This window comes from Coregonus clupeaformis, unplaced genomic scaffold (genome assembly GCF_020615455.1).
Source record: "Coregonus clupeaformis isolate EN_2021a unplaced genomic scaffold, ASM2061545v1 scaf0053, whole genome shotgun sequence".
Taxonomy (NCBI): Eukaryota; Metazoa; Chordata; class Actinopteri; order Salmoniformes; family Salmonidae; genus Coregonus; species Coregonus clupeaformis.
Window position 1 is genome coordinate 189,953 of NW_025533508.1, and position 24,951 is coordinate 214,903.

Here is a 24,951-nt window from a genome sequence, read left to right on the forward strand (position 1 = left end):
TAGTTCCTGTTTGTTTTTCAACTTCCTTTTACTGCTCTTTGGTACACTGAATTGTTGTGTATTCATTTATGTAAACTGATATGCAAATGTGATTGTGTGGCTGGTTGTTTGTATGCGTCGTCTATAATGGCCAATCTTGCCCTTCACGTTTGCCTTGAGGTGACTGATGTCCCCTTGATCTGAGAGTTCTCCCTCTCACTCATGTTGCCGAGGCGCAGCCGAGCATGCAGTTTGCAAACAACATTGTGATTGGCTCAAAGAGGGTCAAGATTCAAACAACCTTCCGGAATTAGGCGGTGTAAATAGCTGCTCTCCTCTCCACTGCATAGTTTAAAAATAAGATGCATGGTTATATATTAGGGCCCCTAATTAGCGTAGGACTTTGCATGCAGCTACAATCGCATTACCTTGTGATCCTGGTCTCATTGTTCTAGCCTCTACCTCACTCACTCACTCCCAGGCTGGCTGAGTGGTGGTAAGGTTACCTTCCAGCCACCAGTGCAGTGTACCGGAGCGTGTCACTTTATACAGGGAGTGAGGGATGGCCCACGCCCACCTCCTGACACCTCCTGACACCCCCACACCACCTATGACAAACGAGGGCATTAAACCAAATATCATTACTCTCATCTGTAGGAATTAGCCGAAGGGACATCGACAGTGAAGAAAAAGCAATGGGTGAATGAGGGCTTGGTGGGTTCGCCCCACTCCCCCCTCCTGCTCCTCCTCGTCCTCCTCCTCTTCCTTTTCATTCCTTATCTCCTGGACCGAGGAGGGGTTTAATTCGCAGTCATTACATTATTGACTCATTTGCAGGGCCGAATCGCTCCAATTTCCCATCAATAAAACATAGGATGTGATGAATAATGTGGCCCGACTCTACCGTGTTGATTTGAGCCCCCCTCATCCCCTGCCTTCCTCTTTCCCTTCTTCCTCTCCATCTTCTCATCCTCTCCCTCCATCCATTTTCCAATCCCCCTAACCCATCCCTCCCACATTTCCCTCTTTCCTCTCCATCCTCTCACCATCTTCCCTCCTTTCCCTCCCTCTCTCTTCTTCAGGTGTGATGGAGGTGGGGGCCCAGCAGGCGTTCAGAACCCAGCCCAAGAACATGACGGTACGTGCAGGGACTACGGTGATGCTGAGGTGTGAGGTGCTGAGGCCCTCAGGGGCCGTCCAGTGGGTGAAGGATGGCCTCCTTCTGGGTCCCCAACAGAGCCTGCCGGGGTTCCCTCGCTACAGCCTGTTGGGGGACCCTAAGAGAGGTGAGAACCTGGGGAGGGATGGGGTTAGAGTTAGGGTTGTGGTTGAGGGTTAGGGTTGAACCAGGATGTGGACTTGAAGCTAGGGTTAGGGTTATAGCCAGGGTTGAGCCAGGCTAAGGGCGCCTTATGTCAGCATTAAATTAATTGGCTGTATGACAGACATAGTAGCAGTAAGCCTAAACTGTATACAGTAGCCTTGATATGCATGGAGGACACAGTGATAGGCCTGAATGAAGTTACCATGGGGACCTGATGGTAGTGGCTTAACAGAGGACTTCTAAACAGAGGCCATCTTTGACTACAGAGACTATGTGAGTGTGAAATAGCCTTGTGTGTACCGCCATTGTCTCCCTCAGAAGTGAATAAAAGGAAAATGAAAGCGGCAAGAGAGAGTGTGAGAGAGAGAGAGAGAGAGTAAGAGTGAGAGTGAGAGTAAGAGTGAGAGTGAGAGTGAGAGTGAGAGTGAGAGTGAGAGTGAGAGTGAGAGAATGTGGCTCAGTAGAATGTGGATGAGAATAAGCAGGATCCGCACACGGCGTCTATAAAAAAGAATCGCCAATTAGAAGGCGATCCTAAATAAGAGCATCTGCTCATGATCAACCAGCACCGAGCCGCATGGTGCTATTCCACGGTGCCATGGCTGTCGTGAGACACACGACGCTAGCAGACTGGCACACGATAGCTGACAGACATACAGGTACGCACTGTACTCTATACATTGCACACATATTCACAGAGACTGATAGGTAGACTGGCATGCACTACACACTCACACACACAGACACACACACACACACAGACACACACACACAGGTGTCTGTGAATATGTAAGTGTCTGTATGTGTGTCTGTGTGAGTTCATGTGTTTTTCAGCTCCAGTGCGTGGCTGTGCTGGTCTGTGTGTGCCAGTGTCTGCCAGTGTTCAGGTTGCATCTGACCCCTACTCCTCTGTGAGGTCCCTCTTTCATGTCCCCTGCTCTACTCTCCACTGAAACTGGGTCAACGGATAAAAGAACAACAACCACACACACACACTGATGAACACACAGACACCTACATTTGCACGCACACACTTATGCACACACACACACACACACACATATTCACACAAACAAAGAGACAGATATATATGCTTAGAGCAAACATATATTTACATACTATAGAAGCAAAAACACAAGCGCTAACACTTGACGCCACTCCATGATACTTGTCACTGATTGTCACCGTCAGTGATGTCTGTTGGCGCTGAAAGAGCTCTCACACTCTCACATACGCTCACACACACACACACTTGGCAAGTTGATTGCGGCATTTGTGGTGAGTAATTTCAGGAAAGAGGAAAATGATTAATAATTCGAAGTCTTCCCTCTCCGCTGTATGATAGCATAGATGTGAAAATTGCTGCTGGATGGTATTAATTATCTTGCCAGCTTTGTTGATGAGTCCTTTTTTAGGCCTGGGAGGTTGTCACACCAAGATGCTATTTTATACATGTTAGTATGCTGTTAGTCAGAGAGCGACACAGAGCAGGAAAAACACTCCCTGACCCCAAACATCCTATAATACACACGTTTTATGGCATCAGTCAACATATTAACCCCTGGATGGTGAGACACTATCAGAAGAGAAATAAAGATGGAGAGGCACTTTGTCTGTCCTCCTCAATCGATACATACCATATTCCCTCCAATGCAAAACAACATGACAGATCTGGAGGAGTCAGACTTCATACACCACACAAGCTATCCCTCTTCATTGGTTAGTGTGTGTCTGCTATTTTCCAATCCTATGTAGCATAATGGTAAATGAACAGAGCGTGAGATCAAGTTGCAAGCAAAAATTTCCCCAAATTCGGGTACACAATGCTAAAGAAAATATTTAATGAATTGGACTAAAGCCTCCTGTGTTATAAACAGATGGAATTCCAGTGTGTATCTGGTGCGAAGATCCTCCTCTGTATGTGTGGAAACCAAGCTCTCTCACAGCGGTCGGTAGTCAATACAACTCTCTCTCCTCTTTTCAAAGGGCTTCGATTTGGTGCCTGATAAATGAGAATCCTACCAGTCTGTTTCCCCATAGGTAACAATGATGCAGGCAGACATTACGCTGAATCTACAGCATTATAACAGCTCTGTACCAACCACATAATCTGGCAGAATTACAGATATTCAAGTCTTTAATTTCCCACACAAAACATCTGTGTTCATTCAACCATATTTCCTCGGTTGAAAGTAATCCAAAGCTCAGTGCTTTTTGGACCCAGTGCCCCATAGAGACACAGGGGCTTGGTAGTAAATGTTCATAGATGTACATTGAACGTGTACAAAGAGAGCTATTTCAGATGAACAGTGAATGGTAGAGACTAAATGGACCACCTCTCATTGTAATTACAGTTCATTTTGTGAAGCCTCGCAATTACAAGATAATGTGTCATTACAACATGAATGACTGTCTTTGTGTCTCTCTCTACTCCAGGACAGTACCATCTCCAGATCGAGAAAACCGAACTGGAGGACGACGCCCCCTACGAATGCCAAGTGGGCCAGTCCGAGAGCAGCCGGGCAATCATCTCCCATACAGCGTGGATCAATGTGCAGAGTGAGTAAAACCACTGTTACTCCACGGGGAGGGGGGGCTGATATTATTCAAGACGAAGCATTACAATAATGTATGATGAAAATCTTCAGGAGCTCAGCCATACACTGGACCTCTTGACCTGTAATCTGCATTTAAAGAGGTGATTTGTTAAATATTCATTCATATTGGTAAGAATCTTTAATCCAGTTAAAATAAGATAGGAACTGTTGCAGCAGCACAGACTGGAGGCGCCTAAAATGTGGAGATGTATTATTTGTATTTGATACAATGTGTTATTTGTTGCTATGCAACTTGAGTCGGCTGTTTAGTCTTATTTTGGGCTCCTTTTTGCTTTAACTGTCACACTCTGGTTCTAGGACTTTTTGTGTTTAGTCAGGGTGTGTAGATTTCCGTGTGTTGTGTACTGTGGGTAGTGTCTAGGTGTTCGCGTTCTATGTTTGGTCAGTGACTCCCAATCGGAGGTAACGAGTGTCAGCTGTCGGCTCGTTATCTCTGATTGGGAGCCATATTTAAATGTCTGTGTTCACCTTGTGGTTGTGGGTTTTTGTTCATTGTTCAGTAGTATTCACTGAGGACTTCACGATCGTGGGTTGTTCTGTATTCTCGTGTGATTATTAAAGTCAAGATGTTCACTCCCAACGCTGCGCTTTGGTCATACTTCATTGGCGATCGTGACAGAAAAACCCACCACAACGAGACCAAGCAGCAGTTGGAATACGAGAGGAGAGACCCCCAGAAAATTTTTAGGGGGGGGCTCACGACGTCGGGGCAGAAGGTGTACGGCCCGGAGGAGTGCAAGAGGTTGGCAGATATGGCCGCCAGTTTAAGGGGGCCACTGGTTACGAAGGGGATGGAAAGTGTGGAGGCACGGCGAGAGGTACTGGGGGGTGTTTCCAGTCCGGTCCGGCCCGTTCCTGATCCCCGTGTAGGGCCAGGGGTGTGTGTCCCCAGTGCGGTTCTGTCTGTTCCTGCTCAACGCACCAAGCCTACGGGGTGCGTCGCCAGCCCAGCTCGGCCTGTTCCTGCGCCCCGCACCAAGTCTGTGGTGCGTTTCACCAGCCCAGCCCGGCCTGTCTCTGCTCAACGCACCGAGCCTACGGGGTGCGTCGTCAGCCCTGTCCAGCCAGAGCCGTCCGCCAGCCAGGATCCGCCAGAGCCGTCCAGCCAGGATCCGCCAGAGCCGTCCAGCCGGGATCCGCCAGAGCCGTCCAGCCGGGATCCGCCAGAGCCGTCCAGCCAGGATCCACGCACCAAGCCAGGGGCGCGTGTCGTCAGTCCGGTTCCGGCCAGCGGGGCTAGACAGGACCAGGGGTACTTTGGGGGGTTGGAGAGGAAGTGGGGAGCAAGCCCGGAGCCGGAGCCGCCGCCGAGGAGGAATGCCCACCCAGCCCTCCCCTGTTTGCTTGTATTTAGGCGCGGTCGCAGTCCGCGCCTTTAGGGGGGGGTACTGTCACACTCTGGTTCTAGGACTTTTTGTGTTTAGTCAGGGTGTGTAGATTTCCGTGTGTTGTGTACTGTGGGTAGTGTCTAGGTGTTCGCGTTCTATGTTTGGTCAGTGACTCCCAATCGGAGGTAACGAGTGTCAGCTGTCGGCTCGTTATCTCTGATTGGGAGCCATATTTAAATGTCTGTGTTCACCTTGTGGTTGTGGGTTTTTGTTCATTGTTCAGTAGTATTCACTGAGGACTTCACGATCGTGGTTTGTTCTGTATTCTCGTGTGATTATTAAAGTCAAGATGTTCACTCCCAACGCTGCGCTTTGGTCATACTTCATTGGCGATCGTGACATTAACAAACAGTTTACCAACAGATTAAAATAATGAGTGACATATTTTCATCAAAAACATTATTTGGATAAATCAGTTCATACTATTTCATCCTTTCACCAAAGGAAATAGTCAGCACAAAAATCTGGTTGCTAATTATTTTTCCATGATTGCTATGCAATCAAATAATGTTTTCTATTCAGGCTGGCTAACGTTCTTGTCTTTTGTTAGCTCGCCATCAACAGCAAATCAAATCACGTCAATCTCTGCAGCTGAAATGACAGCAAACTAGCAGTATTTTCATTTGTTAGAGTTTTTTTCTATTAAAAATCCTTTGGATATATCCATAGTAATGATTCTGATTCACGATTTCGCCTGGCTCAGTCAGAAAAGTTGCTGTCTCATCAGGACACCGTTCACTCTGTATGACAGAGGGCGATCTCATTTGTAAATTGCAAAAAAAATTGAGTTCAGAGTGGCAGACAGCAAGGTGAATACAGCAACCCCAACCCAACAGTTGCACAGTCCATCCGCTCCTCCTATGACCATGAACTGCAGGACATATCTAAGATTGTGGCTTTATCACACACATTAGAGAAATATGACAATTGAGATATGTTCTAGATTCTATGGGCCACAAACACACATGCACACGCACGCGCCACACACACACACACACACACACACACACACACACACACACACACACACAAGCAGTGACAGCCACTCATAGTGCTCCGTGTCAGTAGCTCCTGGAGAAGTAAATCATAAAAGAATGGGAGTGAATAAAAAGTTTCCACACAGACGTGGGAAGGAATGGATGTAATTGTGCGAGTATACCAGGCCGCCTGTTGTCACTTTATGATGAACAGCATACTCTCTCTCTCTCTCTCTCTCTCTCTCTCTCTCTCTCTCTCTCTCTCTCTCTCTCTCGCTCTCTCTCGACGCTGGCTTTCTCTGTCTCCTTGCTTTTGGGAGCTATGCCATATGTGGAGAGCACGGCGACTCTGAAAGAGCTTTTCTTCTCCTGCCACGGTGTATTCATTTCCCCCTTCTCCATTCATCTCTCCCTCTCTCTCTCGCTCTCTCGCTCTTTCTTTTTGATGGCCATGGAGTGTGTATACCGGGGTGCTGGGGGGGGGGGGTTGCCTTGGTGACTCTCTCGCTGCCTCTCTTGCTCTCCTGGGAAGGGAGCAGGTTTTTCTGACATTTTTTCTGAGAGAAAAAGGAAGGAGGGGGGGGAGTGAACCCCAGCTCTCTCTACACTTCCCCCAGTTCCAGCCAGCTCAGTCTTTATACACCTGCAGCTACAGCAGGACTCAGTCCCACATTTATCACTGCTGTGACGTGAAGTTTGTTGTTGGGTGTGTGTGTGTGTATGTAGGTGTACACACTCACTCACAATATGTAAAGGCGATCCACAGAGATGCCTATGAGGCACCAGGCCCAAATCAGAGAGGTCCAGGCCCAGATCAGAGAGGTCCAGGCCCAGATCAGAGAGGTCCAGACCCAGATCAGAGAGGTCCAGGCCCAGATCAGAGAGATCCAGGCGCAGATCAGAGAGATCCAGGCCCAGATCAGAGAGGTCCAGGCCCAGATCAGAGAGATCCAGGCCCAGATCAGAGAGATCCAGGCCCAGATCAGAGAGGTCCAGGCCCAGATCAGAGAGATCCAGGCCCAGATCAGAGAGATCCAGGCCCAAATCAGAGAGCTCAGGGTGTCACGAGACTGTAGTGTAGTAGTCTGTCTGGAGGAGACCCTGTCTGTTCATCATGCTCAGATCCTAATGCTCCCACACTTCCCAGCTGCTATCCCGGCATATTTTCCCTGCATGTTTTCCACCTGATTCCATGACAGATGGATCTATTGATACAATCAGACAGACAGACCAGCCTGAGGCCACAGACCAATCTAAATCCTGACTTTACAGCAGTGGTCAGTCCTGGTCCTGGGGACCCAGAGGTGTGCAGATGGTTGTTCCAGCATAACACAAAAAAACTTTCTTCAACTAATCACAGGCTTGAATATTAGTTGATGAATTGAATTCGATGTGTTATTATTGTAATTCTGGAATGGCTAAAGGATTGCAATATTTACCTGGAGCTAACCCTGCAGATAGCACTACTGGGTGATCTGAAAAGTCATAGTCAATCGATCAATAACATAATAATACTATTAGCAAAAATGTTTATTTTCAATTCACAATCTGTAGAAACAATGAGAATAGAAAGGTTCAGAACTTTTGTAAGACATCACAGTACAGTTGAAATATATATGGCAAATAGAAATCCTATATGGATGTGTTAAAAGATAGATGGGAGGTGTTGAATGGAATTGAAGGATGGGACTAATAACAACTAACAACAAACAATAACATGATAACTAATAATGTAGGCACGCTGTGTCCATAATAAGTGTATGGGTTGTAGGTTGGGAGCTTTTTCGAAGGAGCACAGTTAGAAAGATATGGCATATAGAAGCAAACTGGATGGACATCATGAAAATGATCGGAGAGGTTGAGAGTAGAAGAAGTACAGGAGAAAGAACAAACAAAATGTAATTACTGTAAAATTGACCGTGTCCATAAAATGTAGATAGTGGGTATGGGCTGGAAGTAGAGGCCTAGGCGTTGTTGTTCACTAGTTTACTCCAAGTGGGGAAAGGGTGGCGGGGTTGGAATGTAATAAAGGGGAATATATATATATTTCTTAAAGGATATGTATGTGTATGTATGTATGTGTGTGTGTATGTGTGTGTATGTATGTGTATGTATGTGTATGTGTATGTATATATATATATATATATATATATATATATATATATATATATATATATATATATATATATATATATATATATATATATTATGTATGTATGTGTGTATGCATGTATGTATATATATAAAAAACATGGGGGATTGGAAGTGATGCAGACAATTACATTGATGGAAGTTACAATCTATCTGCAATATTAAGCTGATCTTTTAAAAATAAAAAATATACTGGGTTAGAACCAAAGCCAGTACTGTACAACCTATGAGTGAAATGAATAACACAGTTTTACAGCCTTCCAATGAGTTAAGAGTTCCTCCAGACTACCACAGCTCCCATGATAACACAGACAGCCTTCACCAGTCAGCCAGCCAAAACACTATCACACTATCTCCTTTAAGAAGAGAGAGATAGAGGTAGAGATGCAAAGAGAGTGAGAAAGCAAAAGAAAGATAATGTAAAACCAAAAGAAAAGCGAACCTTGCTCTCTAATTGGATTCCCCAAGGTCGGAGTGGTGGGTTGTGGGTTTCATGACCAGCTAATTCTAGACGGATCACCACAGGCAGCTGAGAGGGAGGCACACAAATGTCAATAAGTCCTCTCAGTGGGCCAACAAAGGGACATTTTCGAGACATTTCTATCAGGGGCGACATCATTCCTGTGTGTTTTTCCCTTCCTGCCGAGTTCAGATAGGGGATTACGGCAATAGACAGATCAAGTGGCATCAAGTAATCCACGACAATAACAACCTCTCTGCCACCCCCGCTGAAACGTATACCCCCGGCCCCCGCCCGTCAGAATACCAGAACACCTGACACATCCACTGTCTCTTGTTTGAAACCATTAGTGTTACCATATAATCCTATTAATTAACAAGTCCTTCTTCCATTTTCTCCCCTCTCTCTCTCTCTCTCTCTCTCTCTCTCTCTCTCTCTCTCTCTCTCTCTCTCTCTCTCTCTCTCTCTCTCTCTCTCTCTCTCTCTCTCTCTCTCTCTCTCTCTCTCTCTCTCTAAGCACAGGCCTGCCTGCATATCTGGATCCTGCAAATAATATTGAAAATGTTTTTGTTTGATGTGTCCCCGTTTGTAAGAATCCGTTACTCATGCAGTTAAGCTGCAGTTAGGTATTTATGTGGGAGTAGATGGGGATTGGGGGAAAGGGGGGTGTTTAAGCTTGTTATCAGTGTTGGTTGGGGGTTAGAGAGAACAGTTAGAGCAAGGGAGGGTATGGTATAAGGTATGACGGTACGACGGTACGACAGTATGGTGGTGAGGTTTTTGCAGTTGGCTAACGAGTTTAGCGCATGAAGAGTATACTGTATAATGAGCATTCATATTATGGCACTTCGTTATGAATAATGTAGCAACTCTTAAACGGGGGCATTTACACAAGCAGAATGGAAGGCAGGGTGACTTTGTTCAATGAGTATATGTTTGTTGTATTTGCCTGTGAAATAGCCCGTATTTTTCAGCACAGTGAGCAAACAGGTACTAGCTGCCCAAGGCTGTGGACAAAACATGAGCCTTAGCTAGGTATGTGGTGTGCTGCGGATATGAGAAGGATTTGACGAGTTATTGCTCAATAATGTAAAATATGTGGCATTCAAGGCAAGGTAAAAAAGCTAGTGAGTGTTCTGTTGTTGTTTTGTCTGTCTCTAGTATCCAGTTCTCACTCACAGGGAAGATGCTGTGTCTGTGTGACAGCGGATGGAGGTGGGGGTTGTTGAGTAAGATATTATTTCTTATGTAATGTGGCTGAAAGATGAGGGGGAGAAGGACTGACTGAGGCCTATTTCTGTCCTGGACACCTGCTTCACTTCCTGTTCAGCACTGGGGAGAACGCAGGAGAGGAGGAGAGAGATGAGGAACGAGGGAGGAGGATGAAGAGGGGGGGACCACTTCAATGGCTTTCAGCCTCAGAGCTCACACACCTGAGTCCTTAGTGTGTGTGTGTGTGTGTTTTGCGCGTGCGTGCATGAATGCATGTCTGGTTTGATCTAGTGAGTCTGCACATGAAGAGTTTCATTCCAAAATGCTATATATCCATTTTCAGAAATGTTGCTAAATTAGCTTTTATTGTTTAAAGAAATTAGGAAATAGATTGGTGTGTTTTTTCACTATCTAATCATGGCATGGGGTTGTTCAATGACAGACATGTGTTTGTTTAAAATATAATTTGATGGTTTCATTTCAGAGAGACAAATAATCTTGTTTTTTGGGGGGCAAAATGCTATATATCCACCTCACTCTCAGATGAATATGTAGTACTGCTAGGTTTTACTCAGTAAAATGTAACATATAAGTACATTTAAATGTACTGTATGTAAAATAATTACATTTGCCATTTTACTAATTTAGCAGATGCTCTTATCCAGAGTAACTTACAGTAAGAGAGCGAGACAACCACATATCACAGTCAAATATACAGGATACGAACATTCCATTCCAGCTAAACAATGGATATATAGCGTTTTGCAAAAAAACACAAACGTAATTGACAAATGTCAATCATTTCTGAAGAAAATCTTTTTTTGTTAAAAATGTGTGGCTATAGCGTTTTGGAAATAAACTCTTCACATTCACGTGTGTTATCACAGGAGTGCATCTGTGTCTGTGTGTTCATGTGTGTCTGTGTGTTCATGTGTGTATGTGTGTTCGTGTGTATGTGTTCATGTGTGTATGTGTGACCGTCAACAATGACACTGATGTAAACACTCTCTAAACTGTGTTCTTGTTTATATGTTTCCTGTTGATCAGATTTTTTATCCAAACAGATCAGAGGAGCTTTGTGTTCTCTATGAAGTTACTGTATGGTGATCACCTGCTGTGTCGAAGACACACAGCTACCTAAATCAAAATAGATCAGGGGGATTCAGTCAGGGTTTGTGTGTGCAAATGTATTTTCAGACTTGTTCATCTGTCTGTCTGTCTGTGTGTGTGTTTGTGTGTGTGTGTATGCGTGTGTGTATGTGTGTGTATGTCTGTGTGTGTGTTTGAATGTGTGTGTATGTGTGTGTATGTGTGTGTGTGTGTATGTGCATATCGATGTGTGTGCGCTAATCTGCTTCTTATCTGCCTAATCCATCCATCCGTCTGTATTTGTCTAATGAATCAAATTTTGCGGCTCGTTGTCTCTCGCCTTCATGGCAGCAGCACGTCTGCATGTCTGTCAGTGTTGAGAGTGGGTGTGTGTGTGTGTGTGTGCACATGAGTGTGTGTGTGTGTTAATGCATGAGTGTGCATGTTTGTGCACATGTGAAAATGCATTTTTGTGTGTGTGGGGGGAATATGTGTGTGTATGTGTATGTGTTGGGAGGAACTCAGATGGGGCTCATTGGGGTCACATGGTCCACCTGAGTGGCTGTGGTGGATGCGGAGCTCTCGTTCCCAACACAAGCTACAGCACACCCTCCACCATACTTTCCCTCTGCAGATTTACCCGCAGTGATAGAGAAAGAGAGAGGGAGGGAGGTAGGGGGTTGGCTAGGGCTAGGGGAAGAGGGAGGATAGGGGATGATGGAGTGAGTGAGAGAGAGATAAGAAGAGGAGGCGAGCATGAGAGTGAGAGAGAGAGGGAGAAAAAATGACATACCTGCCCAGCTCGTTTGCGAACATCATTATTCTTATTTTAGGAGATTTGTTAGGCGGCGAGACGCTCCTGGAGCACAACAAGTGATGCAGCCGTGTGAATCATGTGGGCTTGAGTAGATTGAGCGTGCAGGGGCCTGTCAATAGACACATGGCCCAGTCATCGGCCCAGCATCCCGGGGAGTGGAGACCGGGATGCTTCCTTTAAATCAGTTTGAAGCTGCAGCCAGATCTCATCTGTCTCAATAGCAGGGCTGGAGCCAATATGACTACTCTAATGCACACAGCAACAGCTCCTCCTAGTGGCGCTAGGTGAATTACCCTGAGTCGAGGAGAGCAGAGAAACTACCTGTCTGGCTGACTGACTGACTGGCTGACTAGCTCGTGTTCTGTTTATCCAGCCATAACCATTGGATTTATGTCAGCATTCAGCAGCGGATGATGGAATTACCCCTTGATGAAACAGATAGCTCTTCCCCTGCATGACTCGCATGATAAACAAACAATAGCTGCTTGTTTGTCTCTCTTTCTGCCTCTACTGTTTAATTTTCTCTCTCTTTATATCTTTCTTTCTTTCTTTCTTTCTTTCTTTCTTTCTTTCTTTCTTTCTTTCTTTCTTTCTTTCTTTCTTTCTTTCTTACTTTCTTTCTTTCTTTCTTTCTTTCTTTCTTTCTTTCTTTCTTTCTTTCTTTCTTTCTTTCTTTCTATCTTTCTTTCTTTGTCTTCTCTCTCTCTCTCTCTCTCTCTCTCTCTCTCTCTCTCTCTCTCTCTCTCTCTCTCTCTCTCTCTCTTCTTCTCTATATTCCTCTCACTAAACCATGCTGTCAGTTGATATCTGTTGAAAAGTAGCGATGACCTTTGTTTCTTGTGTGCTATGTTGGCTCTCACCCACTCACAGAAATCTTGCATTTGCTTGGTAAAATATGTGTTAAAAGTTGTCTTTCCTCTCATCTACCATCTCCATCTTTTTTTCTACTCCTTTATCCTATTCTGTGACAGTTTGTTGTGGAGTAGATGATCACGTGTCCAGAGTAAATGACAGTTTGTTGTGGAGTAGATTATAATGTGTCCAGAGTAAATGACAGTTGTGCTGAAGCCTGTTTGATGATCAGCAAATCTGGTGACAGTTTCCCTCTGAATTCCCTTCCAAATAACTTCCACTCTCTTCAACAAAGTTTTCTTTCTCTGAATTCCCTGCATGGTCCGAAAGAAATGAAAGAGAGGGGGAAGAGAAAAGGAGTGGGAAGTGCTTTTATCTGCTGTGTAATCACATATTCAGCTGGGGGGTGATCTGAGAGAAGAACTGTTTGGCGCTATAACAGATTAGCATCTGTCTCGTCTCATCACCAACCCTACTGTACACCACACTAATGATATGGACCCACTGATTCTCCAGAAATATAACAGAATATGCCTTATTAGCTTGGTACAAGTCTCTTTCTTCAACATCTAAGGGTCACAAATGTTTTAATGCATTAATTACCAAAAGCTTATTTTTCTGTGATCTGTAAACAGATTAAACAATTCTGGTCAAAGTCTGTACTGCATATCTCTTAAGGCAACCCAGAACCACTGTGATAGACACCAGTCCTCTGTTCTCCCCTCAGTTCCTCCCTCTAAACCTTACTTTGAGCTGGAGACCACAGAGCCATGGGTAGCAGGGAAAAGCTACACTGTCACATGCATCGCTCCGGACGCAAAACCAGAGGCAATGATCACTCTGTTTAAAGGTAGGTCACAGAGTACAGTATCAACCCACTGCACACCAACTTAATAATGTTAATACATACAGGTTTTTCCATTGGGAATAGCAGAGACTTGAAATGTGAATCAGTACTGAGTTGAGAGAAAAACATGTTTGCAATGGACATGTTTCAACCTACACTATAATTGTATTACACTATAACTCAATTACCTGTTTTTACAAGAACATTTTAAAACTATGGCCGTGTCTGAAATCAGTCTTGCCTACTACTTATTAAAACTACATTCTGTGTACTAATAGTACTACATACTATTTAGAATGTACTGGTTAGTAAACCATATGCAGTAAGCAACAAATATCATAATACTTCTCATCCATGCTGAGAAGGCATCATCTAATGCGCAATAGTGCTTGTTCCCCGCCATTCATTCATTTTTGTAGCGCACATCCCCTATTTTGATTATCAGCTGTTGTCAAACACACGTGAGTGGGGAGCTGCCCCTCCCTACCTTCAGGCTATGCTCAAACCCTACACCCCAACCCGAGCACTCCACTCTGCCACCTCTGGTCTTTTGGCCCTCCCACCCCTACGAGGAGCCTGCTCCTACACATCCCAGGCAAAGCTCTTCTCTGTCCTGGCATCCCAATGGTGGAACAAGCTTCCCCCTAATGTCAGGACAGCTAAGTCCCTGCCCATCTTCCAAAACATCTGAAACCCCCAACTCTTCACAAAGTATCTTTGGAAAAATGGTGGGGGAAAAACGAACACCCTTGCCTTGTTTGCACTAACACTTCACTCTTTTTCCTCCTCCTCCCCCTCCTCCTCTCTTTCCTCCTCCTCCTTCTCCTCCTCCTCCTGCTCTCTTTCCTCCTGCTCTCTTTCCTCCTCTCCTCCTCCTCTCTTTCCTCCTCCTCCCCCCTCCTCTCTTTCCTCCTCCTCCTCCTCCCCCTCCTCCTCTCTTTCCTCCTCCTCTCGTTCATCCTTCCCCTCCTCCTCTCTTTCCTCCTCCCCTCCTCCTCTCTTTCCTCCTCCTCCTCCTCTTCCTCCTCCTCCTCTCTTTCCTCCTCCCCCTCCTCCTCTCTTTCCTCCTCCTCCTCCTCCTCCTCCTCCTCCTCCTCCTCCTCCTCCTCCTCCTCCTCCTCCCCCTCCTCCTCTCTTTCCTCCTCCCCCTCCTCCTCTCTTTCCTCCTCCTCCCCCTCCTCCTCTCTTTCCTCCTCCTCCTCCTCTCTTTTCTCCTCCTCTCTTTCCTCCTCCTCTCTTTCCCCCTTCCCCTCCTCCTCTCTTTCCTTCTCCTCCTCCTCTCTTTCCTCCTCCCCCTCCTCCTCTTTTTCTTCCTCCTCCCCCTCCTCATCTCTTTCCTCCTCCTCCTCTTCCTCCTCCTCCTCCACCTCCACCTCTCTTTCCTCCTCCCCCTCCTCCTCTCTTTCCTCCTACCCCTCCTCCTCTCTTTCTCTCCCAGACGGAGTTGAGCTGACAGGTGTAGAGTCTTTCCCTATGTCTGGCTCTGAGGACAAGCTCCAGAACACACACGCTACAAAAGAGTATGTGTTCCTGTTCTCTGTCTCCTGTGTGTGTGTGTGTGTGTGTGTGTGTGTGTGTGTGTGTGTGTGTGTGTGTGTGTGTGTGTGTGTGTGTGTGTGTGTGTGTGTGTGTGTGTGTGTGTGTGTGTGTGTGTGTGTGTGTGAGTGTATGTGTGTGCGTGCGTGCGTGTGAGTGTTATCCCTAATTGAAGAACTTCTGTATTCCCACAGAAATACAGTACAGTGTAATGAATTGGTGCTGACTGTGAACTGTTACTCAGTGCCTTGTGTCAAATCAAATTAGCTTTTATCATAGACACAGAATCACATTTCAGTTGCTAGACAGATTCACCTGGTGGTGCGTACATACATTCACCACTGCTGCAAATGAGTCTAATCCAGCTCCAGAGATAATAACCCCTTGTTATCTGCAAAGATAACACGCTGCAGAGGGTATTAAGGACATAGTTCAGCTCTAACGCAGAATAGCCTGGTCTCCAACTAAATCCTTTCACTATCCTATATGTGTAGATAGTGGTTATAAATAGCAACATTCTTTTGTAAAGGAGCTTTTAAATCTGGAGATGAATCTAGATAACATGGTGGACTTTGTGTTTGTCATGGGTCTGGAGGTGTAATGCCCACATTGTCATGATGTTTAGGGGGGTTATAATGCTGTTGATATTCAGACCCCACAGATTGTACAGTCGTGGTCAAAAGTTTTGAGAATGACACAAATACTAATTTTCACAAAGTCTGCTGCCTCAGTTTTGATGATGGCAATTTGCATATACTCCAGAATGTCATGAAGAGTGATCAGATGAATTGCAATTAATTGCAAAGTCCCTCTTTGCCATGAAAATTAACGTAATCCCCCAAAAACATTTCCACTGCATTTCAGCCCTGCCACAAAAGAACCAGCTGCCATCATGTAAGTGATTCTCTCGTTAACACAGGTGAGAGTGTTGACGAGGACAAGGCTGGAGATCACTCTGTCATGCTGATTGAGTTAGAATAACAGACTGGAAGCTTTAAAAGGAGGGTGGTGCTTGAAATCATTGTTCTTCCTCTGTTAACCATGGTTACCATAAAAAAATACCTGCAAGGAAACATGTGCCGTCATCATTTCTTTGCACAAAAAGGGCTTCACAGGCAAGGATATTGCTGCTAGTAAGATTGCACCTAAATCAACCATTTATCGGATCATCAAGAACTTCAAGGAGAGAGGTTCAATTGTTGTGAAGAAGAAGTCAGGGTGCCCAAGAAAGTCCAGCAAGTGCCAAGACCGTCTCCTAAAGTTGATTCAGCTGCGGGATCGGGGTACCACCAGTGCAGAGCTTGCTCAAGAATGGCAGCAGGCAGGTGTGAGTGCATCTGCACGCACAGTGAGGCGAAGACTTTTGGAGGATGGCCTGGTGTCAAGAAGGGCAGCAAAGAAGCCACTTATCTCTAGGAAAAACATAAGGGACAGACTGATATTCTGCAAAAGGTACAGGGATTGGACTGCTGAGGACTGGGGTAAAGTCATTTTCTCTGATGAATCCCCTTTCCGATTGTTTGGGGCATGCGGAAAACACCTTTTCCGGAGAAGCGATACCATCAGTCCTGTGTCATGCCAACAGTAAAGCATCCTGAGACCATTCATGTGTGGGGTTGCTTCTCAGCCAAGGGAGTGGGCTCACTCACAATTTTGCCTAAGAACACAGCCATGAATAAAGAATGGTACCAACACATCCTCCGAGAGCAACTTCTCCCAACCATCCAAGAACAGTTTGGTGACGACCAATGCCTTTTCCAGCATGATGGAGCACCTTGCCATAAGGCAAAAGTGATAATTAAGTGGCTCGGGGAACAAAACATCGACATTTTGGGTCCATGGCCAGGAAACTCCCCAGACCTTAATCCCATTGAGAACTTGTGGTCGATCCTCAAGAGGCGGGTGGACAAACAAAACCCCACAAATTCTGACAAACTCCAAGCATTGATTATGCAAGAATGGGCTGCCATCAGTCAGGATGTGGCCCAGAAGTTAATTGACAGCATGCCAGGGCGGATTGCAGAGGTCTTGAAAAAGAAAGGTCAACACTGCAAATATTGACTCTTTGCATAAACTTAATGTAATTGTCAATAAAAGCCTTTGACACTTATGGAATGCTTGTAATTATACTTCAGTATACCATAGTAACATCTGACAAAAATATCTCATAACACTGAAGCAGTGAACTTTGTGAAGACCAATACTTGTGTCATTCTCAAAACTTTTGACCACGACTGTATAAATCTGTCTGTTCTTATGGAGGTCTCAAGGGTTCAGTTAGAGTGTTAAGGGGTGAAGTATTTATGTGTCCTATGTTAAGCCATGACCTTTAATGTTATCCATCATCTATTCTTCTCTTCCATCAAATCCTTCCCCATGTCCCCCTTTCCCCCACTCTCCCCACCCACCTTTCCATCGCACACACACACGCACACACACACTCCCCACCCCCTGCAGGTTCATGGTCTTAAGCAGTTCGGACAATGGGAGGGAGCTGGTGTGTCGTGCGAAGAACCCGGCTCTTCCTCGTGCCCTGGAGACCAGCCTGGTGATGAATGTATACTGTGAGTGTGTGTTGTTCCTTACCTTATGGACTCTCAGACACCTTCACCTTTCCTTATTCCATTCTCCAGCCATGTGTGGACCCTAATCCCGGGCTGGCCTTGGGGCAAACATCCTCACACTGAGCGATCACTCCCAGGGGAGACTTTCAACCCCAGGCGTACTCACACCTACTGGGGACCAAGGCTCAGCCTGGAGGGTTAGAGGTCGACATGAAAGCATCAACATCTCTACTTCTGTCACATTCAACCCACTCAACTCTGTCAATTCTACTGGCATCAGTGCAATCCTAACTCCAACTCAAGTCCAACTGTTACACTCTGATAATACTGATCAGAGGGAATGAAACCCAAGCCTGGGAATGAAACCCAAGCCCAAATTCTAAACTCTGCTGCTGCTAAATATAATTGTCAGGACTGTGAGACCATAACATCTCCTACAGTGTGGGACCTACACCATATAATAGGGGTGGGTGATTTTACATCTCAAAGGATCGTTTCCTTGTTTACACTTTGTCTTGTTTGGGGATTTTTGGTTGTTGCTTTGAAACAATCTGGCAGCCCAGCGTATTGTTTTCTAGTTTTAGTTGTTCCTCAACACTTTGTAGATCAATTTCAGTAATTGATTGTTCTGGAGTCCACCCACCTGGTTCTCTCCCAGGTCTAAATCAGCTGCTGATTAAATGCTACTGTTACTGAAGACACTCAATGGTAAACATTCCCATTCTACTCCTTCCTGTCCTTCCACCTTCGCCATATTATCCACAGCCGTCCATATGAAATACTGTCTCTATCTATCTCCCTCTGCATTAGACGCTGTCCTATTCTATCTTTAACCACTGCCCATAACTTTAAATGCTTCTCCACCTCTCTTTCTTTCTTTCTTTCTTTCTTTCTTTCTTTCTTTCTTTCTTTCTTTCTTTCTTTCTTTCTTTCTTTCTTTCTTTCTTTCTTTCTTTCTTTCTTTCTTTCTTTCTTTCTCTCTTTCGCTCTCTCCGTCTGTCTCTCACTCGTCTCTCTCTCTCTCTCTCTCTCTCTCTCTCTCTCTCTCTCTCTCTCTCTCTCTCTCTCTCTCTCTCTCTCTCTCTCTCTCTCTCTCTCTCTCTCTCTCTCTCTCTCCACTCTGTATTAAACAACATCCCTCCACAGTAAGTGCTAATGTAGCAGAACCCGTCGACCACTGCAACAGTAGTCCTTACTCAGCAAGCCAGCCCATCAAAGCCTGGAGCACCGTGTCCATTTTCAGCCAGCTAGATTGTTAGCGAGGAGGCAATTTGTCACGCCGGCCCAGGGTCCACATACAGCCGCCTGTGCTGCCTGCGCTCCCAAACTGATTGCAGCAATAACAAAGGCTGGCCCTCCCCTAATTTATTTTACGGTGTATATTTTATTCAGGACGGCTGTAATTTACTCATTTCCAAACGTTGCTTTATTACTGTTTAAACATCTATTTTGCTTTATGGAGTCGATCTAGCCGGCTTCTCCCTTAATACTTAATGCTTTCATCAGAGCTAGATCCCTTATCCTGCAGTCTTGTGTAAATGTGGCCAATTTATTGGCCCTGTCTCGACAAATAGAGAGGATGCTTCCTTTCTCATAAAGCCAAGTGTCCGCTCATCCCAGTGCATATTTCATACCTTCTCTATCCTCTCTTTCTGTCATCTTCTCTGTTTCTGGTGCTTCATCTCTCCTCTCTCTCTCCCTCTCTCTTTCTATTGCTCCCACTCTTCCTCTCTCCTCACTTTCTGTCGTTCTCTCCCAAGATATTGCTTAATCTCCCTCTTTCCCTCTCAACATCAGTCCCACCCCAGCCTCCAGTAATCCAGGGCCTGGACAGAGAGGGCCTGGTGAAGAGGGGGACCATGTTGAAGCTGGTTTGTGTGTCCCAGGGAGGGAACCCACTGGCCACCCTACACTGGACCAAGGTACAGAGACCACACCCTGCTAAGGCTTAGAATCAGTCGTTTTGGTGTATTCTCCATCTTCTACCTCTGTTCTGTCCTCTCTCTTTCAGAACTCACTCCCTTCCTACTGCAGCCAGTCAGCCACCCATTATGTTAGTTAATAACCCATAGCCCTGTCCTGTCCTCTGCTTGTTACTAACCCATAGTTCTGTCCTGTGGATCAGAATGGGGAGGTGATTTCCACCAGCTGGGAGGTGGACACAGAGTCGCAACGGGCCATCAGCCACCTGACCCTGCAGGTTAAACCACAGGACAACCAGGCCGAGCTGCGCTGTGAGAGCGTCAACCAGGTGACCCCTGTCCCTCTGTCCGACAGCCGCAAGATCACTGTCCTCTGTGAGTCCCCGACTGCTAAGAGATACATGCACTTGGATGCTAGAACACACACACAGACACACAAAAGCGATTGGATGTTTGTGTTTATTCAAATGGTTGTTAACCCAATCATGAAAGTTATTTTCAATAACATTCATCCCAATAACAATGACATTAACATTAGTCCCAGCTCCAATACTGAAAACAATTCTGGATTAACACAAATTCTAATACCAATATCATTAATGAAACCAATAGCAATTATGACCCAGGCTCATATTTCACAGAAACAAATTTGAATTAGCTGAATCGCTTCAATGCACAATCCAAAGGCAATAAAGCCGGCACTTTCTGTGGCGATAATAATGCCAACAGGTAATAAATTACATTTTCACGTCACTGCATAAGAGATTTCTCTACTACCACGACTGAAAAACAAACTTCGCATCACACTGACTCTTCCTTCACGCCAACACTCGCTCTCTCGCTGCGTCAGTCAACCGTCTCAACCACTCTCTTCTTCCTCTCCTATCCCACGTAAAAGCCATGTTACCTCCTAGCTATTCGTATTCACCCCTCATACACGTTGAAAATGAGTTGCAGACCCTTTATCAATGTATCTCTCTCCTTTCAGTTTTGTCTTGAGAGCAGAGAGAAGAACTGGTGTGTTATGAATATGCCTGCGTCGCCCTAAGGCGTGTGTGGAACCTAACACACTGTCTGTCTGTCATGTCTGCCTGTGTCCCATACAATTTAATTTTTTTATTTATTTTTGTCATTTAGCAGACACTCTTATCCGGAGCGACTTACAGTTAATGAGTGCATACATAATAATAATTATTATTATTTATTTTTTCATACTGGCCCCCCGTGGGAATTGAACCCACAACCCTGGCGTGGCAAATGCCATGCTCTACCAACTGAGCTACCTCCCTGCCGGCCATTCCCTCCCCTAGGCCAATTGTGCGCCGCCCCATGGGTCTCCCGGTTGTGGCCGGCTACGACAGAGCCTGGATTTGAACCAGGATCTCTAGTGGCACAGCTAGCACTGCGATGCAGTGCCTTAGACCACTGCGCCACTCGGGAGTAACAATCATACATGATATGATGCATCCATGTGTGCTCATTCATTAGCCTGTCTTACTGCATCCCCTCTCAGGGCTTACTGCTCAGCTGCACTTCCTCTGTGCCAGTTAAGACCCATCCTGGTATAGCTGAATATAGACAGGCTTTGGTGACTAGTTTGGGTTTGGAATGGATGGAAAACCTCAGGAGAGGACAATACTTCTTAAATTGATGTTGATGGACTTTCTTTACTTCCTTTACTTTCAAATCCAGTCTTTCCATCCTTGCTATAAAACATTGATCCTGACACAGAGCACTTTATTGACTGAATTTACTGTGTGTGTCTCAGTTGAGCCAGAGAAGGTGATGGTGCTGGGGTTGTTCGAGGCAAGAGAGGGGGAGGAGGTGACCCTGTGCTGTTACACCTCCTCCAGTAACCCGCCTGTACACATCCGCTGGTGGCTGGGCTTCAGGGAACTCAACACCACCGTGGCCAATGTGGAAGAGGTAGGGGACTGCATTTACTTCGACACACTCTGCTCCTCACACTGCATCATACACTATAAACCTACTTGCATGAAATAGCTCTGGAAATATTTGAGTGAACTTAACCAGACAGGTTCCTGACAGGGGAGCACATGGGGCAGAAAGTAATTGCCAAGGTCAACCAGAAAGTAACATTTCTGGCCAGAAAAGCCACATTTCTAGATAAAGGAACCTTCCAGAAAACACTTCCAGCAGCATTAGTGCAACCTCACTTTGGGGTGTACTACCTGGTACAGCAGCTCCCCTAAGTTCATAAAGAACAAGCTACAGACAGCTCAGAATAAAATGTCTAGGGTCATTCTGAATCTTAGCCCTCAGGCTCATGTTGGCCCTTCTCAGCTCAGTGAACTACAGTGGGTATCAGTTGATAAAAGGGTCATTCAGCTAAAGCTGTGATTGGCCCATGAAATTGTATATGTACAGTCCCCCAGTGTCTAAAGAATTATCTTACTACTGTTAGGGACTCTCATTCCTACGCCACAAGAGGCAGTGCCACAGATTTTGTGCCATGTCGATTCAAGATCAGCACTGTCCAGAACACTTTTTTAAATATATATATATATATATATATATATATATATATATGGCAGTGGTAGAGCGGAACAAACTCCCGGCTGAGATAAAAACTGTTTCTGCCAGTCTTAGGTTCAAACACTCCTACAAGGCTTGGTTAATGTTGACATTGCCTCCTAGCCAAGTGTAAAGCCACTCTGCACTAGTGGAGTGATTTGGTAGATGTGCATATCTGCTTTTTTTTTGGTAAATATGTAAATATGTGGACATTGGGCATGATTGAATGTATGGCACAGCGTGCCCATGTCACTTGTTTTGCCCTACAACCCTCTGCAATATTGGGACATGTATTGGTTGCCTGGTGTGGCTTCTTTATGTGTTTTAAATAGTCAAATAAAATGAAATAAAATCAAACCTTTGACCTAAAGCACAAAAAGCATGTCAAGTATTGGGTCTATACATTTCATACTGTCTTTGAATTGAAAATGACCTTTGAAATTACACCTCGGAGGTCAATACACACTTAAATACTTAATTCAGATTTCAGACACTCTTATTTGTACATCTCGAGCGCCCAATGACAAGCATATGTGAGAGAAGCCTTTGATTCTGACAGAACTCGTATTAGTCTTCCCCGTGCAGTGTCCACCTTGACCAGGTAGAATCTGTTCTTCATTCTCTCTCCGCTCTGAACAAAGAACTTCTATTCAGTCTATACAACACAGGGCTTTGCCAGTGAGTGAAGTGTTGCCTCAAAAAGTGTTCCTGTATTCTTCTCTCTCTGCTTTTGCGTATGTTAATGAGATAAAAGTGAATAAAAGCTAACATGGGAGTTGAGAGAACCATTATCCCAGCTCTTTGTTCATTTGGAGAAATAATTTTCATTTGATCTAGCATTTACAGCTGCATGCGTAGGAGGGCTAATAAAGACTGACACCTCAGTGGTGGTTCTTTGTGAACGTGTTCCTTCTTGTGTCTGTTTCTCTCTGAAAAAAGGCTTTTGCACTAATCATCTCAATAAAAGCCTTGATAAACCCGGGGTGCAAAACAGACATGACTAGCATCATACAGGAGCAAATGGGTGTTTGATTCAATGTGTTACTAGTTTTGTGAGCAGGAAGAAGAGTATGAATGTGATTTATTTGTTTGTTTATTATCAGGGACCAGGCACAATGTAAGTAGAGCACAAGAGTTAGAGAGCCATAAAGCTCAATTCCATTATCAAAACAGTATTATTATTGTATTTCCTGTGAGCAGCTTAGTATGTATCTCCAAGGAAAATGTTCAGGGACACTAGAAATTCCTGTCTCTTCCTGACGTTGTCATGTGTCCTTTCCTGTCTTCAGGGAGATCACGGGGGGAAGACAACCATGTCTAACCTGACCCATGTTGTCTCTCGGGAGGAGAACGGGCTGCCCCTCATCTGTGAGACCTTCAACAAGGGCACACGCTTCTCCAAGAGCCAGTCCACCAACCTCATTGTTTTCTGTGAGTCTCTGGATAGAACTATGACAACAATAATAATGGTAATGGTAATAATGGTAATGGTAATAATGGACAACAATAATCCTAATGGTTGTTGTCAATTGAATGACTATGACAAGTACAACCTTGAACAAACCTTGCACAACCAGAACATAACTATAATAATAATATTTAATATGCCATTTAGCAGACGCTTTTATCCAAAGCGACTTACAGTCACTATGCATTGTACAGTAACAATCCCAACAATCTCAATGTGTGCTTTCTATAACTATAACAATACAGAGACAACCCTCCCCCCCCTCTCTCTCTCTCTCTCTCTCTCTCTCTCTCTCTCTCTCTCTCTCTCTCTCTCTCTCTCTCTCTCTCTCTCCCCCTCTCTACCCCTTCCCCTTTCCCCTATCTCTCTCTCCTCCTCCCCCTCCACTCTCAGACCCTCCTCAGAAGGTGTGGATAGAAGCCCCTCCCCAAGGGGTTCCTCTGAGATCAGGAACCATCGTCCGCCTCATCTGCTTCTCTAGCGGGGGAAGCCCCAAAGGAACCCTCAACTGGTACAAGGTGTGTATATGTGTGTATTGTACGACAACATACATTTTGATTGTTTAAGTTGTCACACGTTGTAGCGGTTAAGACCCTCTGTCTGTACAGCACCATGTCCTCCATTGTCTCCTCTCCTCTCAACCCGGCAGGATGGTAAGGCGTTATCAGACTACCCCAAACAGTTGCCCTCTGATAAAGGCATGTCCAAAGAACTGGTTGTGCGCCTCCAGCCCAGTGACAACATGGCTACCTACCGCTGTAACGCCACCAATAAGGCTAAGATGGTCCTCACCGCCACAGTCAAACTCATGGTCCAGTGTGAGTCTTACAGACCGGGCTCTGGGCATGAGTGGGTTAATGCTAGCCTTTATGGACCTGACTAATAGTGGAGGAAAGCATTAAGTACATTCAAGAAGATAGGTAGATTCAAGCTATAGCCTAACGTTATGCTACAAAGACACGGAATCAGCAGCCTCAGTAGGTTGACAGTGGTGTCTTGTCCCCTCTCCTCTACCCCTCCACCCCTCCACCCCTCCCCAGTCCCTGCAGTGAATGTGACAATCATAGCCAAGCAGAAGGAGCTGCGTCGGGGCCAAAACCTCAGTCTGGACTGCCTGTCTGGGAGCAGCAACCCCCAGGCCAACATCTCCTGGAGCCTGGGCCCAACCAGGTGAGGGGAGTGCAGGTTAAAGGGGAGCCGGCCTGTGGGCCA

At 45.4% G+C, this 24,951-nt stretch overlaps 1 protein-coding gene across 1 annotated transcript in view; it reads left to right on the plus strand.

The window, feature by feature from the left end:
- Positions 1-541: 541 nt before the first annotated feature.
- Positions 542-24,951, plus strand: part of LOC121562834 (nephrin) — a 40,070-nt gene continuing 15,660 nt past the window's right edge. The window contains exons 1-13 of the mRNA XM_045212816.1: positions 542-632; positions 1,062-1,265; positions 3,740-3,862; positions 13,595-13,717; positions 15,153-15,246; positions 17,723-17,814; positions 19,612-19,736; positions 19,940-20,111; positions 21,505-21,662; positions 23,561-23,702; positions 24,133-24,257; positions 24,389-24,557; positions 24,780-24,909. Of these exons, the coding sequence (XP_045068751.1) occupies positions 542-632; positions 1,062-1,265; positions 3,740-3,862; positions 13,595-13,717; positions 15,153-15,246; positions 17,723-17,814; positions 19,612-19,736; positions 19,940-20,111; positions 21,505-21,662; positions 23,561-23,702; positions 24,133-24,257; positions 24,389-24,557; positions 24,780-24,909 (1,748 nt within the window). The remainder of the gene's footprint in view (positions 633-1,061; positions 1,266-3,739; positions 3,863-13,594; positions 13,718-15,152; positions 15,247-17,722; positions 17,815-19,611; positions 19,737-19,939; positions 20,112-21,504; positions 21,663-23,560; positions 23,703-24,132; positions 24,258-24,388; positions 24,558-24,779; positions 24,910-24,951) is intronic.